The 15,190-nt window shown below is 37.2% G+C and overlaps 2 protein-coding genes across 10 annotated transcripts in view; one reads left to right on the top strand and one right to left on the bottom strand.

The window, feature by feature from the left end:
- The window catches only part of BTBD10 (BTB domain containing 10), a 65,225-nt gene extending 53,089 nt beyond the window's left edge, over positions 1-12,136 (top strand). The window contains exons 7-9 of one of the 2 annotated variants that reach the window (XM_039863650.1): positions 5,569-5,766; positions 8,272-8,382; positions 11,005-12,136. In XM_039863650.1, coding sequence (XP_039719584.1) covers positions 5,569-5,766; positions 8,272-8,382; positions 11,005-11,315 — 620 coding nt within the window. In that variant the 3' untranslated portion in view covers positions 11,316-12,136. The remainder of the gene's footprint in view (positions 1-5,568; positions 5,767-8,271; positions 8,383-11,004) is intronic. The other variant, XM_039863651.1, reaches the window with a different exon arrangement.
- Positions 12,137-12,855: 719 nt separating this feature from the next.
- The window catches only part of BMAL1 (basic helix-loop-helix ARNT like 1), a 100,388-nt gene continuing 98,053 nt past the window's right edge, over positions 12,856-15,190 (bottom strand). For all 8 annotated transcript variants that reach the window (XM_039863645.1, XM_039863643.1, XM_039863647.1 and 5 more), the window contains 2 exons: positions 14,251-14,353; positions 12,856-13,520 (listed from right to left, as the gene is read on the bottom strand). In XM_039863645.1, the coding sequence (XP_039719579.1) occupies positions 13,360-13,520; positions 14,251-14,353 (264 nt within the window). In that variant the 3' untranslated portion in view covers positions 12,856-13,359. The remainder of the gene's footprint in view (positions 13,521-14,250; positions 14,354-15,190) is intronic.

Below are 15,190 nucleotides of genomic sequence, written 5' to 3'. Positions count from 1 at the left end.
AGCTTGTTTAATAGTTACATAGTAATTGGTCATTTTCTGCATTTTTGTTGAGCACTCACTTTATACCAAATATTATGTATATATATATAAAAGGCAAAAAATAAAAATAAAAAACAAGGTCCTTGCTCTCATGGTGCTTGTGCTATAGTGGGGAAAAGAGACAAGTAAATTATATTATGGTGTTAGAGGAAGAATAGGTTGCTAAGTGAACATATAGGAACAGTATCTAACTCAGGTATGGGAGCTTGAGAAAGGCTTCTGGAGAAAAAGGAAGAAGTGTGTTCCAAGCAGAAGGAGTGGTATGTTCAGGGGCAAGATTAGTACAGGGAGGGAATGACTTCTGAATCATCTGTCATAGAACTTACATGTAGTGAAGCAAATATATGGTAAGTAGTAGCTCCCCAAATAGGCTATAAATTTCCTCAGTGTACACATTCTCTTCCCTGGTAAGCAGGGTAATCTGGAAGAGATTTTGAGAACCAGGGCTGAACTTGGGAATGAAGGCCTAGGGCTAAAGGAAAGGAAAGTATAATGTCCTTGGGTGAAAGTGGTATGGAAAATATAATTTAAAGTTTAAATAAAGTATCAATTCAGAAGGTCCAGGAAGAAAGGCACCGTCCATGTTGGAGATAGTGGACTGCACACAAAATCTAAAAGACCAATCCTACTGAGAAAGGAAGGTCAGAGGCAGAGCCTGCCTATGGAGTTACTGAAACATAGAGACACTGAAATGACAGATACACTCGTTGTTTTCTATCTCTCTCTCTGTCTCTATCTCTCTATTTCTGTCTTGCTCTGTTTTTCAGTTTGTAACATTAAACCAGTTTGAACTTGAGGACAGGGACTACACTTTTTCAACTTTGTGTCCATAGTGCCTGCCACATAGTAAGGACCCAATAAACATTTATTGAATGAATAAATTATTTTATCCCCTTGTGCATTTTTAGGACTCTTCCACTTATTGTCACTTTCTCTAGTCTTTCCTTCTCAACAATGCTCAGGCTCAAGCATACCCAAATCAGACCTATGTCTATTCTAGACATTCAAAAAAATATTTACGAAATTTGATTTTTTCATTAAGATTCTTTGAAGTTAATTTTTTAGAAGAATGAACATAATTAGTATACTGGCTCATGTTCCAACTGCTCTGTTTATTCAGTTTTCTTATTTTATTTCTGCTACGGTCTTAAGTTTACTCTTTGATATTGTATATTTTTGTTTGTAGAGTATGTTTAAATTTTCTAACTGATAACATATAAGAAAATTATTGAATTATTTACATTTGTATTTAGCTACCTAACAGAATTGTTTATTAATGATAGGTTTTTTTTTTTTTAGTTCTCAAATATTCTTGGTAGATAATTGACCTTGTGGTAAATAACACGTTTTGATATCTTTTTTTCTTACTGAATTGGCTAGAATATTTTGAACAATGTTCAAAGGGTGAGACGCTGACTATACCAGACATCAGAAATGGTATTTGCAGAGGATTTCAAGTTGGAAGGAATGTGACGTGCTTAGGGAACTGAGAAAATGGAAGTGTGGATCGAGCGGAGTGATGGAGTTTCCACGGAGAAATAGGGAGAAAACAATTTATTACCTGAATAAATAATTAATGATTCTCCACTCTGTACCAACCACTATTTTAATTTCTGGGGATGCAGTATGAGCAAACCAGGCAACATTTCCTATTCTAATGGAACTTAAACTCTTTTGGAGAAGACAGACAATAAACAATGTAAACAACATATGAACAAATAATATAAGTTAGATAGTGGTAAGTGCTGAGGAGGGGTAAAAGGTAAGGAAGGGACATAGAGCAGTCAAACAAGCCTTCGTTGGAGAGGAAAATTTAAGGAAATTCCAAGCAGAGGTTAACAGTGAGCATTAGTGTTTAAGAAGCTGGCCTGGCATATTTGGAAGCAGCAAAGAGGCTAGTATCATTGGATTAAAGTAAGAGTGTCAGTAGTAAGAGATGAGATCATGAGGGGACCTAGGTCATGTAGGGCCTTTATCTTTGGGCTTCTATTGATTGAGATAGGAAGGCATTGGAGAGTTTTGATCAAAGGAGTGATATGATCTGTAAGGCTGCCTGCCACCTTTTACCATTTTGTAGGAGCACTGTTCATACAGAATTCCATGTAGAGTTGTGCAGTGCTATAGTCCTGATCTGATTTATGCTTTAAAAGAATCACTGTTGGCTGTTAGAAATGGACTAGAAGATGAATGAAAGTAGAAGCAAAGAGATAATTAGGAAACTGTTGCCATAATTCAAGAGATGGTGTTGGCTTAAATCAGGGTAGAAGCAGTGAGAAGTGATCAGATTCTGGATATATTAAATGGGGGGGAGAGAGAATGCTTTAATTAACTGGAAGTGTAGAGTTGCCATTAATTTAGATGGAGGAGTCTTCGTGGGGAGCAGAAGTTAAGAAGTTTGATTTTGGACGTGTTAAGTTTGAAATACTTGTTAGACATCCAAGTGGAAATGTTGAGTGGGACATTGAGTATACATGTCTAAATTTCAGGAGAGAAATATGGGCTAGATATTTATATGTGGGAGTCATCATTATATGTGTATAGTACTTAAAAAATTTTAAAGGACTGTACACAGTGACTTATAACCTCTTTTCACATAACGGCTTTATGGATCAAGTTGAGAATTTGAGACTTTTATTCTAGGGATAGTACAAGCCATGAAAGATTTAAACTAGGAAAAGACACAAGTAGATTTGGCTACTATTGGCTACTTTTATTCTAGGGCTAGTACAAGCCATGAAAGATTTAAACTAGGAAAAGACACATGTAGATTTGGCTACTGTGGGGAAAGTGAATTACAATATTGCACCTTTATTTGAAGAACATACATTCCAAGACCCCCAGTGGATGCCTGAGACCGCAGATAGTATCGAACCCTACACACACACACACAATTTTCTGTTCATTTCTTCTACCACAAATTTAATGCCTTTTCCATCTCAAGCACTTATCATGCCCCGTGCTTGTAACTTTTGCAGTTTGAGGTGCAACAGCAAAACTAGCATGAATTTTTTTTTTCCTTCATGATTTCAGATAGAAGATTCGTTCTTACTGTAGATCTTAGCAACCTCAGCATATGATTTTTTCCCCCCTTAAATCAAGAATTGTCACCTTTTCACTTAAAGGAAACACTTTATGACTTCTCTTTGGCAGATCTGAATTTCCAGCATCCCTACTCTTGTGCTTTGGAGCCATTACTAAGTAAAATAAGGGTGACTTGGACACAGCATTGAAATATTCTAACAGTCAGCCTGATAACCTAGACAGCTACTGTGACTAATGGGAGGGTAGCATATATAGTGTGAATACACCGGACAAAAGGATGTCCTAGATAGGACTGAGCGACAGCGTGAGATTTCATCACACTGCTTAGAACAGCATACAATTTAGAATGTATGAATTATTTATTTCTGTAATTTTCCATTTAATATTTTTATACCACTATTGACTGTGGGTAACTAAAACTGCAGAAAGCAAAACAGCGGATAAGGGAGGACTACATTTAGCTATCACTGTCAAACAGAGTACCTATATGTGATTTTTTTCATGCGGGTTGGGCTTCTCCAAGCCTGGAGACTGGGTTCAGAGAGGAAGCATGGAGATAGCAAGCATTCCCGAGATCAAGGCAAAACTGCAAGTTATGTACCATCACCTCTTCCATGCTACCCTGGTTACAAGCAAGTCAGTGTCACCAGCCTAGATAAAAAGGGAGGAGAATTAGACTCCACCTCTTGCAAGGAGATATGAAGGTCATATTGCAGAAAAGCATGTGGCACAAGAGATAGTACAGCTATCTTTGGAAATATCTTCCGGAAAAGGAAATGACATAATCCAAGATATATTTAAGAGGTGAACTTGATAGTGCTTGGGGAATGATGGAATTAAGAGATGAAAACAAAATCAAGGCTTTATTCATTTAGTCTACAAATATTTAAGTGTCTGTCAATGTCCAGCACTATTTGGAGATGATTCTGACAACCTGAGTGGATGAGGATGCTATTTACTGATTTGGAAAACACTGCAGAGAGGCAGAGATGATTAAATTCAATTTTGGATATATTGAGTAAGTTTAGATGCCTGTGAGGTGTCATGCAAGTGATTGCCAGAAAGCAGCTGAATATAATGCATCTAGAATACAGAGGGCAGAATTAGTAAATTTGGGAATTGTCAGTATAAGGTGAGAGAAGAAAAGAACTTAAAATTGTCCTGAGAAATAGCAGTATTTAGTGAACAGCTAGAGGAGAATTGGCAAAGGTGACCAAAGGAAAACAGCCAGAGAGGAGAAAGAAAAGGAGGCAAATTGATATCAGAGATACTAAGAGATAAGAGCATTTTAAGGAAGAGGGAGTGGTCCCTGTGAGAGCTCCAACCAGGTCAAAGATTGGAATCAAAAGATGTTCATTGTCTTTAACAATCTAGCGGTCATTTGGAGAGCAAAGTGAACAGTTTTGAGGAGTCATGAGTGTGGAAGCCAGATTGGAATTGGGTTCAGAAATTAGGGTAAAGAAAATGTGTTGATACATCTAGGACTTTAGCTATAAATGGAATTTTTTTTTAATGGGAAATAGGCAGCCTATAGAGAGACATAGCTAAATAACAATAATATAGATTGTTAAATTTAATCAATCGTGTATTGTTATAATTATGTATTAATAGTTATTACACAATTAGACAACATATTGTAGTGGGAAAAACACTCTCCCTTGAGAGACTGCAGATTTGAGTTATAATCTTCCCAGTAGTTCCTGAGATATATAGAACCTTAGGTAGGAGATAGGACATTGCCATTGAAAGAGGAGTAAAAGAAAAAACAAGGTCAATGCAGGTGAGTTTGTGGCTGCGTATTTGGGAAATTGAAGTTGTTCACTCTCAGGAAGGTGAAGTGTGATGTGTATCTTTTACTCCTCTCAATTCTAGGGTCAGGTCCGCTATGTCATTCCTGTACCTTGTTGTATTTTGCTTGGACTTTGCCTTCCTTATCCCAAGCCAGTTAACTCTTCTCATCTCACCCCTCTTCCTACACTGAAACATTAATGCTGTTTGTGATTAATTTTCTGAGAAAGAAACATATGGGAAATGGAATATGGGAACTATTTTAGTTCATATAGATAATCTGAAAAATGTCCTTAGTATCTACTTTAAGATATAATTGCGTATACTGATGGAAGACAGCATGATATGGTAAAAAAAAAAAAAAAAAAAGCCCTAGGCCAGGGGTAGAGGTGGGGGGTGGGGGTGGGTTTAGTTCTGATTTTGCAAATTAGTTTTGTAACCTTAAACAGATTACTTCGTGATGTGTAAAATGAAGGGGCTTGTTGTTGGGTGCCTTTATTGGCCCTTTTTGATGTAAAACTCTACAGTTCCATAAGAACTCTTACTAGGAAAAGTTTTACTGACTGAAGGATAACCACTGTATTGTCGATAGGGTCCCAAAGTAGATGTTGAACTAATCCCATGTTTTGTTGCTTCTGTTCTTCTTTTACTTATCAGTCACCCCCCAAAAATCAAGATTTTTTGTGGGTTTCATTTCAGGTGCCCTAATGCATGAGTTATCAAATGATGGTGCTCGTAGACAGTTTGAATTTTATCTGGAAGAAATGATCTTGCCTCTCATGGTAGCTAGTGCCCAGAGCGGGGAACGAGAATGTCACATAGTGGTGCTTACAGACGATGATGTGGTGGATTGGGATGAAGAGTATCCACCACAGATGGGAGAAGAGTATTCACAAAGTAAGTATTGTGGCATGTTTTATCTCTCTTGAATTATTACATATATATATATTTTTTATAATATTGATCAAAAGACAGTTTTTATTAAGTACATTGAACTCTTAACTATATCAGGAGTCAGCAAACTGTGGCCTGTAGGCCAAGTCCAGCCTATTGCCTGTTTTTATAAATAAAGTTTTATGTATTGTCTATGGCTGCTTTTGCGCTACAGTGGCAGAGTTGAGTAGTTGCAACGGAGACCGCATGGCTAGCAAAGCCCAAAGTATTTACCATCTGGCCCTTTACAGAAAAAGTGTACCCTCCCCTGATATGCACTGAGATGGTTTGCTCTTTGTCGAGTATCTGGATCTTGATGAATATTTTTTCTTTGCATTTGGAAGCATCCTAGAGAAGTAGATCCTGGAGTATAAAAAATAATTTTTTTTAAGATGAATTTTTATTTGTATGTAAAATGAGAAGCTTCAACTCACTGATTTTGAGGATGACTTTCATTTCTAAGATGTTTTTTTGTAAAGCTCATAATGTGTTCCTGGAGGATACAGTGACCCTTCAGAAAGCTTTGTGGAACTATAGTTAGGTATTTCTGACCAAAACAGTGTATCTTGAGCAGCAATGACTTTTTTCTTACTGTACTTCCAAACTTTTTATTAGTCTTTTTTTTTTTAGAGAATTTATATTATAGTTTTTCTTGATGAACTCAATATAGTATTTTTGAACAGTTTCATAGATTGAGAAGATAGAGTTAAAAGAATGATTAGAGGAACTAGGTAAAATAGCCCAGCATCTTGTACTGTGCTGCAGCCTGTGTTGACTTGGTAAGGATTAGGGGTTAAGTAAAAAGTTCAAGAATATAGGAAGTACCAAAATCCTTTAATCATTTTTTTCATTTTACTTACCCTTTTCTAAAAACAAAACAAAGCAGACTCCAAGTGGTATTCTTTTTGACTTCTAGAGAAGATTTTCAAAGATTATTTTAATATGAATTATGGTAACACTTTTCAGAATTTACACTGAAACATTTCCTTTGCATGATGTATTTAAATGAGTGTTGTGATTCTTTTGTGGACAGTTGTAGTAATAGACATTTCTGTTGCTATTTCCTCATTCCTCGGCTCTTTGCTGACAGTGGTTTTCTATAATAATATGTGGAACGAAAAGTTGAACAAAACATAGGGAAAATGAAAGGTTACCTGAAATTAAGAGAAACATATTACATTATTTTCTGTTAAGAAAGAGGAATGAACAAACTTTTATAATTTGTATTTTAGTTTTCAAAAAGTTGGACTCGAAGAGAGTAGAGGTAACCATAGAACACAGGGATTTCAATATAGTGATACAGGAATTATAATGCACCTGGCTTTTCCTTTTCAGTTGTTGAGCTTTCCATTTCAGTGTTTTCTGGTTTGTTTTCTCAATTTTTATCTTAAGCTCTGAAGCTTAAAAGGACTGAAAACGTTTTTACTTAATTTGTCTAAACATGTTTCATTTTTTGCCAAGATGTTCCAACCTAAAGAAGAAAGATTCATTTAAGGAAACAGAGATAGCCTCTTCAGCCTGATTTTCCTAAATATGACATTATGACACCATCTATTCTAAGATGTCAAAAAACGTTTATCTTAAAAGAATCTTAAAGACGTAGTTAATCATCACAGATTTACCCCATGAGTAGCATCTATATACGTATTTTCCTTTTATTGGCTTTTAAACCAGCATGTTTGGTTTGCAAGTGTGTTTTTCTTTTTTTGAAAAAACCTTTGCAGTTCACCTTTTAAGGGAGATAACTCCACCTGAAAGAGAGAAGGCGAGGAAGGTCCATCAGTCTAACTCCCTGAAGTTCCCAGCACATTTCGAAGACTCAACATGTTGTCAGTGGAATGTCTGTCCTTTGCAAAGCCAGTTTGCTCTAAACAGACTAACCTAGGCAGAACATGCTCGAATCTGCCATTTTTAACATCAGTATTAAATGGGGCTGTTCGCCTGAATGGAAAACAGTTTGTGGGGAGGGTCTTTGCCTTTTTGGGGAGTTATTAATAGTTGCTCAATCCATGAAATGTAAGATGTATCCATTTTGTACTCTCTGACAAGGCATTTTTTTCCCCTCTGCAGACGAGGCCTTGTAGGCATCATATAGCAAAGTCCTTTACTTTGCCTGCTTGATAATGATGTGATCCGGATATTTTTCTCTGTTTTTCTTATTTGAAGAAATTGGGGCAGATCCTATTCCAATAAGTTTGTATACGATATATCTTTCAGAAGGAGATTTTTCCTATGGATTGGGTTACATGGTTGGTTATTAAAGCTTTCTTGTTTCAACTTAAGTAGACATTTGCTTATACATTAACTGTACTGAATTGTCCTGTCATGTTGGCTAGTCATCCTTTGGCATCACTGCATCCACTCTTTGGGCTTTTAGGGTTGTCAGGCCCCTTTGATGATCAAGATAAATATTTCATATCTAAGTACTTTGATTTTAATAAGAAAATGTTTTTCTCTTTTTGTTTCTAGTTATTTATAGCACAAAATTATATAGATTTTTCAAGTACATTGAAAACAGAGATGTGGCCAAATCAGTTTTGAAGGAGAGGGGTCTTAAGAAGATTAGACTGGGAATAGAAGGTAAGACGTTTTCATTATTTTCCATTAATTTTCTTTTGAAAAAACAAGGTTAAAAAATTGGAATACAGTTTGGATATAGTTTAGAATATAGTTTGCTTTGAGGAAAACTCAAATGATTATTGAATGATCATGTAATAGACCTATAGATAACAAAAATCAGCTTCCTCTTAGAAGATAGAAAGCCATTAGAAAATTTTATTCCATAAGATTCCCTAGCAATATTAAGACATGCATATTTATCTTTTCTTCTTTAGCTCATCTTAGTGCATTTTCTGAGTCCATACATTTTTCGATTGCTTTTTACTTTATGATTTAAATGAATTTTTCCAGATGCCTTGTCCGATGCGTCTTTTATTTTAAAGTGCGCTTAGTGAGAATAAAATATTTTTCTTGGCATAATATGGCATAGTGTAAAGAATAACGATTACGGAGCCAGACTGCTTGTGTTCAGATCTTATGACTTAATAGCTGTATGACCTTGGCCAAAGCACTAACCTTCTCTGTACCTCAGTTTCCTCACCTAAAATGAGAACATTAATGAATACTTTATAGGATTACTGTAAGGACAGAATGAGTTGACACGTGAAAAACACTTAAAACAGGGCCTGGCATGTAGTAATTTCTCAGTATTTGTTTGCGGTAGCGATAATGAAGATAATGGTGTTGATTAGTGATCCTGTTGAGCTGTGAGGTCATAATACAGCAGGTCCTCAAACAGTGTTTTGTCCTTTCATTACCTTGAAGAGATGCCATAGAAACTTAACTCCTGTTTTTATCAATTAGCTTATGGTAAAATTGGTGTCATTATGTCACTTGCTTAAAGTTGCAGAACCTATCAGAGATGTTAGTGAGGACTTACTGTAATGGTCTGCCGAGATATGGGGAAGAATGACCAGAAACAGGGTTTTTGCAGGAGGAGGAGACTTTGGACTTAAAAAAGTAGTGGAATTGCTGACATTAGTTTTACCAGTGTGTTTCTTCTGTCATTTTGCAGACAGTGGGGTTTAGCTGCTTGGTCTCAAAGCTAGAGAGAAAGCAACTGGAAGCCACTTTAGATTGGGAGAACAGGGACAGCCTCTGTAAGGGGGAAGACATCTGAGCTGAAAAGCCTGATGACAAGTAGGCTGGAACCAGGTTGTAAGAAAGCCTTACATACTGTACTATAGCGTATGGACCTTCTCCTTTAAGCATGAGGAAAGTATTGGTAATTTTTAAGCAAGGATGTAATGTGATTACACTTGTGTTAGAGGGGTGGTTCCGTGTGGAGGACAGATTGGAACATGATGAGATGAGAATTTAAAGACTTTCTAATAGTTGAAGAGGAATCCAGGACCAGGACAAAGAGATGGAGACCTCTCTGATCTGTAGTGCTTCTGTAGGGGTAGTCGACTGGAAGTGTGAGACACAGAAGACATTCTACAGAATGTCTTTAGGTTTTTAGCCCTGTTTGCCCTCCTCATCTCAACCACATACACACTCTACACGTAGCTAAATATACTAGCTACCAATGATGCCTACATACATCCCCTTATGCAGTAATCATTAATTGAGTTCCTACTATGTGAGGCCTGTTTTTTTCTCATTCTAACTATGGTCACGCTGTGATCCACGGGCCAAATCCAGCCCGTTGCCTGTTCTTTAAATAAGTTTTATTGAAACATAGACATGCTCATTCATTTACGTATTGTCTGTGGCTGATTTTACTTTATAGTGACATAACTGAGTAGTTGTGGTAGAAGCCATATGGCCCACAAGCCTGAAATACTTACTGTCTGGCCTTTTACATAAGATGTTTGTCAGTCTCTGGTCTAAACAAGCAACTTCTGCTAGTAGGAAGGAGGAAAGGGACTTGTAATAATTTTTAAGAAGATTATGTCTGGAGAATTTGCCTTACCTGGTAAATGGCTGAAATTTTTCTAAAATTAGGATTGTCCTTACTAGTTGTTACTGTGATCCAAGAAGAGGAAGGTATGATTAGGGAATTGCTTTGGAATTGCTTTGGAATTGCCAATCTGAATGAACTCTTTGGTTGTTGGAAGCAGTAACGTTAAAATGGTATAGCAAGTTAGAATGTTGGTTTTGCTGACTGAGGGCAGAAGTACCTAGAACCAGTGAGGTTGGAGAGCTCTATAGCTCTTTATTATTTAACCAGAAAAGGACAGAAAAAAACCCCAGAGCATTGTAAAGACGTGATTTAGATTTAAGGAAAGTAGAAGGCAAATGTAGTAGTAAATTGTAGGCCTTGAGGCCAGATAATTCTGTGAAGGGAAGGGTTCAGAGATACTAAGGATACATAGCTAGAGCCCAAGATGCACTAGATTACATACCATTTTATTTGGGACCCATCCCCTCAGTGCTCTTAAAGAATTTTTGTTTTCCCCTTGGTGGTTGGTATATTGAATAACCGAGAGAGGATGGTGGACAGCTTTGTGAATTTCATCACTAGGATTTCAGTTTCTGGCTGTTGAACTTGATGACCAAGGAGATGGAATATTGGTTTCCTTTCTCTGTTTTAATTTGTTCAGAAGCTACAGCAGAAAAGCTCTCTTGAGGCAAAACTGGGTGATAAGTGTGGGGGACCGTGTGTATAGCCTCACTTTTTAAAACCTTGCTCTCCTCCAGGTTATCCTACCTATAAAGAGAAAGTAAAGAAAAGGCCTGGGGGCCGCCCAGAAGTGATTTACAACTATGTCCAAAGACCCTTTATTCGAATGTCCTGGGAGAAGGAAGAAGGAAAGAGTCGGCATGTAGACTTTCAGTGTGTAAAGAGTAAATCTATCACCAACCTTGCAGCAGCTGCCGCAGACATTCCCCAGGACCAGCTGGTAGTAATGCACCCCACTCCGCAAGTGGATGAGCTGGATATTCTCCCCATCCATCCCCCTTCGGGCAACAATGACCTCGATCCTGATGCACAGAATCCGATGCTGTGATGCTGATGTTCCTCGAAACCATAGCATGCTACTCTTCACAGTGACGTTGCACTCTCCTCATTCTGCACTGCAAGGCCACTCTCTTCATCGTGAGATGCACATAACAATGTTTAGGATATTGCAGTGTAGGCTTTTTTAAAGACCAAAGGTGGCTGAATGGTTTTTTAAATGAGTACAACTCTAGCATCCTGAGGTTCCAGTTATATAAATGTATTTGTTTACCAGTAGGTTTGTGAAATTGGTTCTTTGTATGGGGGACAGTCCTTTTTCACACATCTAGATCTTTTCAGAAGTGGTGGAAATTGGCATCTGGGGTACTTTCAGTCTAGATTAATATCCGTCGCACCCCAGATAAAATGCAGAATATTATATAGTTGCACTTTATAAATGGTGGTCAAACGGAACTGTTCAAGCCATTTTTATAGTTGTGATGCACAGTATAACTTAAATAAGTGCTTCTATCAAAGTATTCCTTCAGTAAAATGTGTATAGTTTACTGCCCATGGTGAGCAAAAAATGAGTATTTATCGTTGGGCTTATTTGAATGATTAGAATGATATTCAGTGCCCATATCTTATCAGTTATCTCCAGTGCCGTTTTCACCCTTTTTTAGAGTGAGTCACATGCAGGGAGTGTGAACATCAGGGGTGGTTTATTATCCGGTCTGCCTTACCCTTAACTTGTTCACAGATATTTATTTACTAATGATTGTTTTTAAGACTTATGGGATAGGAAAATGAAGTGTTTGCTCTTCATTTACTAAATGATTGTAAACTCGCGTTTTTCATCAAAATAAAATTCCATTGTTTTAATGTTTCTGATCCACTTTATAACCTTGGCCATTTTTAGTTTCATTAGAATTCCTGTCTTGTTGGTATCAATATAACTAGAACAGATTAGTAGCTCAAAGAACTCCAGTTTGGTATATGTGTGATGAGGCACTTAGAGTCCCTACTCATTATAAAATGCTATAAAGGAAGGTTAGATCTGAAAACTTTTAGTTCAGCCAGATATGAAGGGTAAGGTACCTGTACTAGATCATACCCTAATTTTTAGAGTCAGCTAATTTCTGACATTAGTTCGGTGCTTTTTCCATTATACTGTGCTGCTGAGCACATTATACAAATGTTATTTTTTAAAATATTCTGTGGCCCAATTCAAGAAGGAATCAAGTATTTAGGTGCTTTGGGTCTGGGTCACAAAGTTAAAAGCCATACAATTGAGTAGTGGTAGAGAGAGGGTGTAATAGAGAAGCCATTTTGTTATATCTAATCTTGAGTTTGTAATTTCAGAGGATTTGAATTTCGTGTTTAAACAATAACGTCTTTGCCCTCACACATTATAACTGCAATTATTAGGAGGTTAACTATTTTAACCATAAAGCAGAGCTGTTAACACAGGGAAATTATGTCAGTCCCATAATTGTTATGAAGGCCAGAATAGGCATGTATCATCCTTAAAACCAGCTGTAAAAAACTGATGATCCGGCCCTGCAGCACAAACGTTTTCTTCCCCTAATTATTTGAAATGTGAACAGTACTTATAGAATAAGGGAAACATTTATTAAAAATATTTAACTGTCTAATACATTATACTTTAACCCATATTTATAGTAAAGGATTCTTACAAGGAAGAATAAACAGCTTTATGATACAATTAGTATAAGAAATATCCACATGGGGGACTTCTTTGTAGTGTAAAAACACCATACATCTGAAATGACCATTTGCATATAAAAGCTACCAATGATGCTTCTGTGCACAATGATTAAAAAATTCAACACAAACAGAATCCAAAATATACAATTAATGCAAGCTATCAACAGCTAGCCCAATAATCAATGATGAGGAAACACTGGAGCAGGCTTAGTTCCACTTTGTCTGAAGTTACACATAGTAAGATTGACTTGTATCAATGGCTCTGAGATGGCTTTTATGGAGACATAAAAGCTGTTCTCTCCTTACCCAGTAAGCTTTACAGACTGTAAAACTCCACCAGTAATGCACTTTGATGCTGTAACTGTTGCTAAAGCAACTTGTAGTGTTTACAGCGGCCATGGCAAGTCGCTAAAGTCAACAGGGCCACCCAGCCCAGCATCTGCTTCCAAAAGGCTCATTATGACAGCCATTGCTGCTTCATCATTACTGGGACTACTTGAGCCTTGATCGTTGTCTATCATGTCTATGCCTATATGGGGGTTCTCACCTGTTGGAAGAGATAAAGATTGGTCAGAGATGACACTAACGTGTGATTACTGTTAGCAGATCCAAAGCATACTTTTAATAAATTATACTTAACGGAGAGAAAATTGAGAGAGGCTACTTTTGGGGCTGCATTTCCACACACACACACACACACACTCTCACACTCACATTTATACATATATATATATACACACACACATATATATTTAATGGGTTTTTCAGAGGGAAGAACCAAGCTTTTAGAAACAAAGTGCTTAAAATTCAATAAAAATTAAAAGCATTCAAGTTGACCTCATTTTAATCTGATATAAGAATGAGTTATAGTAGGAAGGACAAATAGGAAGGTAGAGATTAGGAAAAAGGATCTAGAAAGATAAAGATGGGTAGGATAGGGGAAGCAATCTTCATTACTAAATGACTTTTAATACCCTCTGAAATGCTTATTGATCACCTTTCTAGGCTTTATCTCTGAACCTTCATCAGCTTTTCCTCTGAAGAGATTATGCCAAACATGGAGAAAGCCCATGTCCAGGCAGCTGTAGTTCCCTTCCCTCTTGAGTTCCAGGGATAAACTTGGACCCTCCACCAGAACTTAACCATTAAACTCAACTTTGTTCTTATCAAATATATCTAGAACTAGCTTATTTGGAATGTTCGACTTATTAAAACTGATTTTGTGCCAGATGTGTTACAAGCTCATTGCAATGGAAATGAATAAGTATGCCACTTACCAAGAATAGAAGAACTATCAGAATATGGATAACCTGGGTTCTCCTGAGCCTGCCCTGAGAGTAGGCCACTGGAAGGAATGTCTGGAGTCCCTCCATTTAAAATCTACAAACAAAAATGAAGTTTGCACATCACTAACAGTTTCAATAGTATCAGACGCATTGTCACAAGAAAATGAAGCATGTTGAAAAGAGGAAGGTGGGAGGAAAAAGCTCCAAATGGCTTCAGTTTCCTATTGGATGATTTCAAACAAGAAACTGTTAAGAACGGTCACAGTAAAAAGAACCTCTCCCCCAAACTATTCTTTTCTCTTCATTATCAGCCCACACAGGCAATTTGAAGGCTGAATAAAACCCCTAGAACAGTTACCTTGGCTCATGCTACTCACATGTCTCTTTAAGGCAAAGGGCTAAGCCTCAATGAGCCCAGCTGGGTAATTCTGCTGTAAGGGAGTAAAATTTATAGCAACAGATGTTGCTGAAGAAGTAAGGGCTTGTTAACAAACTATGAAAAGGCACAGCTTTGACGAATCACAAATGAAACAACAAAGCACTAGAAGTAAATCATCACCAGTTATACTACAGGTGCAGTAACCAGCGGTTGAAGTTAAAATGGGCCACGGAGAAGCGTTATCACTCCTCAGTAGCAGAACTCTCATTCTGTCTGCACCGCACCCCGCTCCCCCGCCCCTGCTTCCTTCCCCTGCTGAGTCTCATTATAGAGAAGACTCTTTGAGAAGTATTCAAATGTAGGTGAGGGAACTGTGTGGTAGCTGCTTGGATTTCAGGAAGGGCAGTGATTTGGAGCCTTGCCAATAGGTGGCATTACATGGTTCTTTAACTCTGCAGTTCAACTTTTTACCCCTTTACACTCTTAAAAATTGAGGACTTTGAAGAACTTTTGTTTATATAGGCTATATCTATCAATATTTACTGTATTTGA

Source organism: Pteropus medius, unplaced genomic scaffold, assembly GCF_902729225.1.
Source record: "Pteropus medius unplaced genomic scaffold, Ma_sr-lr_union100, whole genome shotgun sequence".
NCBI classification, from domain to species: Eukaryota; Metazoa; Chordata; class Mammalia; order Chiroptera; family Pteropodidae; genus Pteropus; species Pteropus medius.
This window is presented reverse-complemented; position numbering and strand designations above follow the sequence as displayed.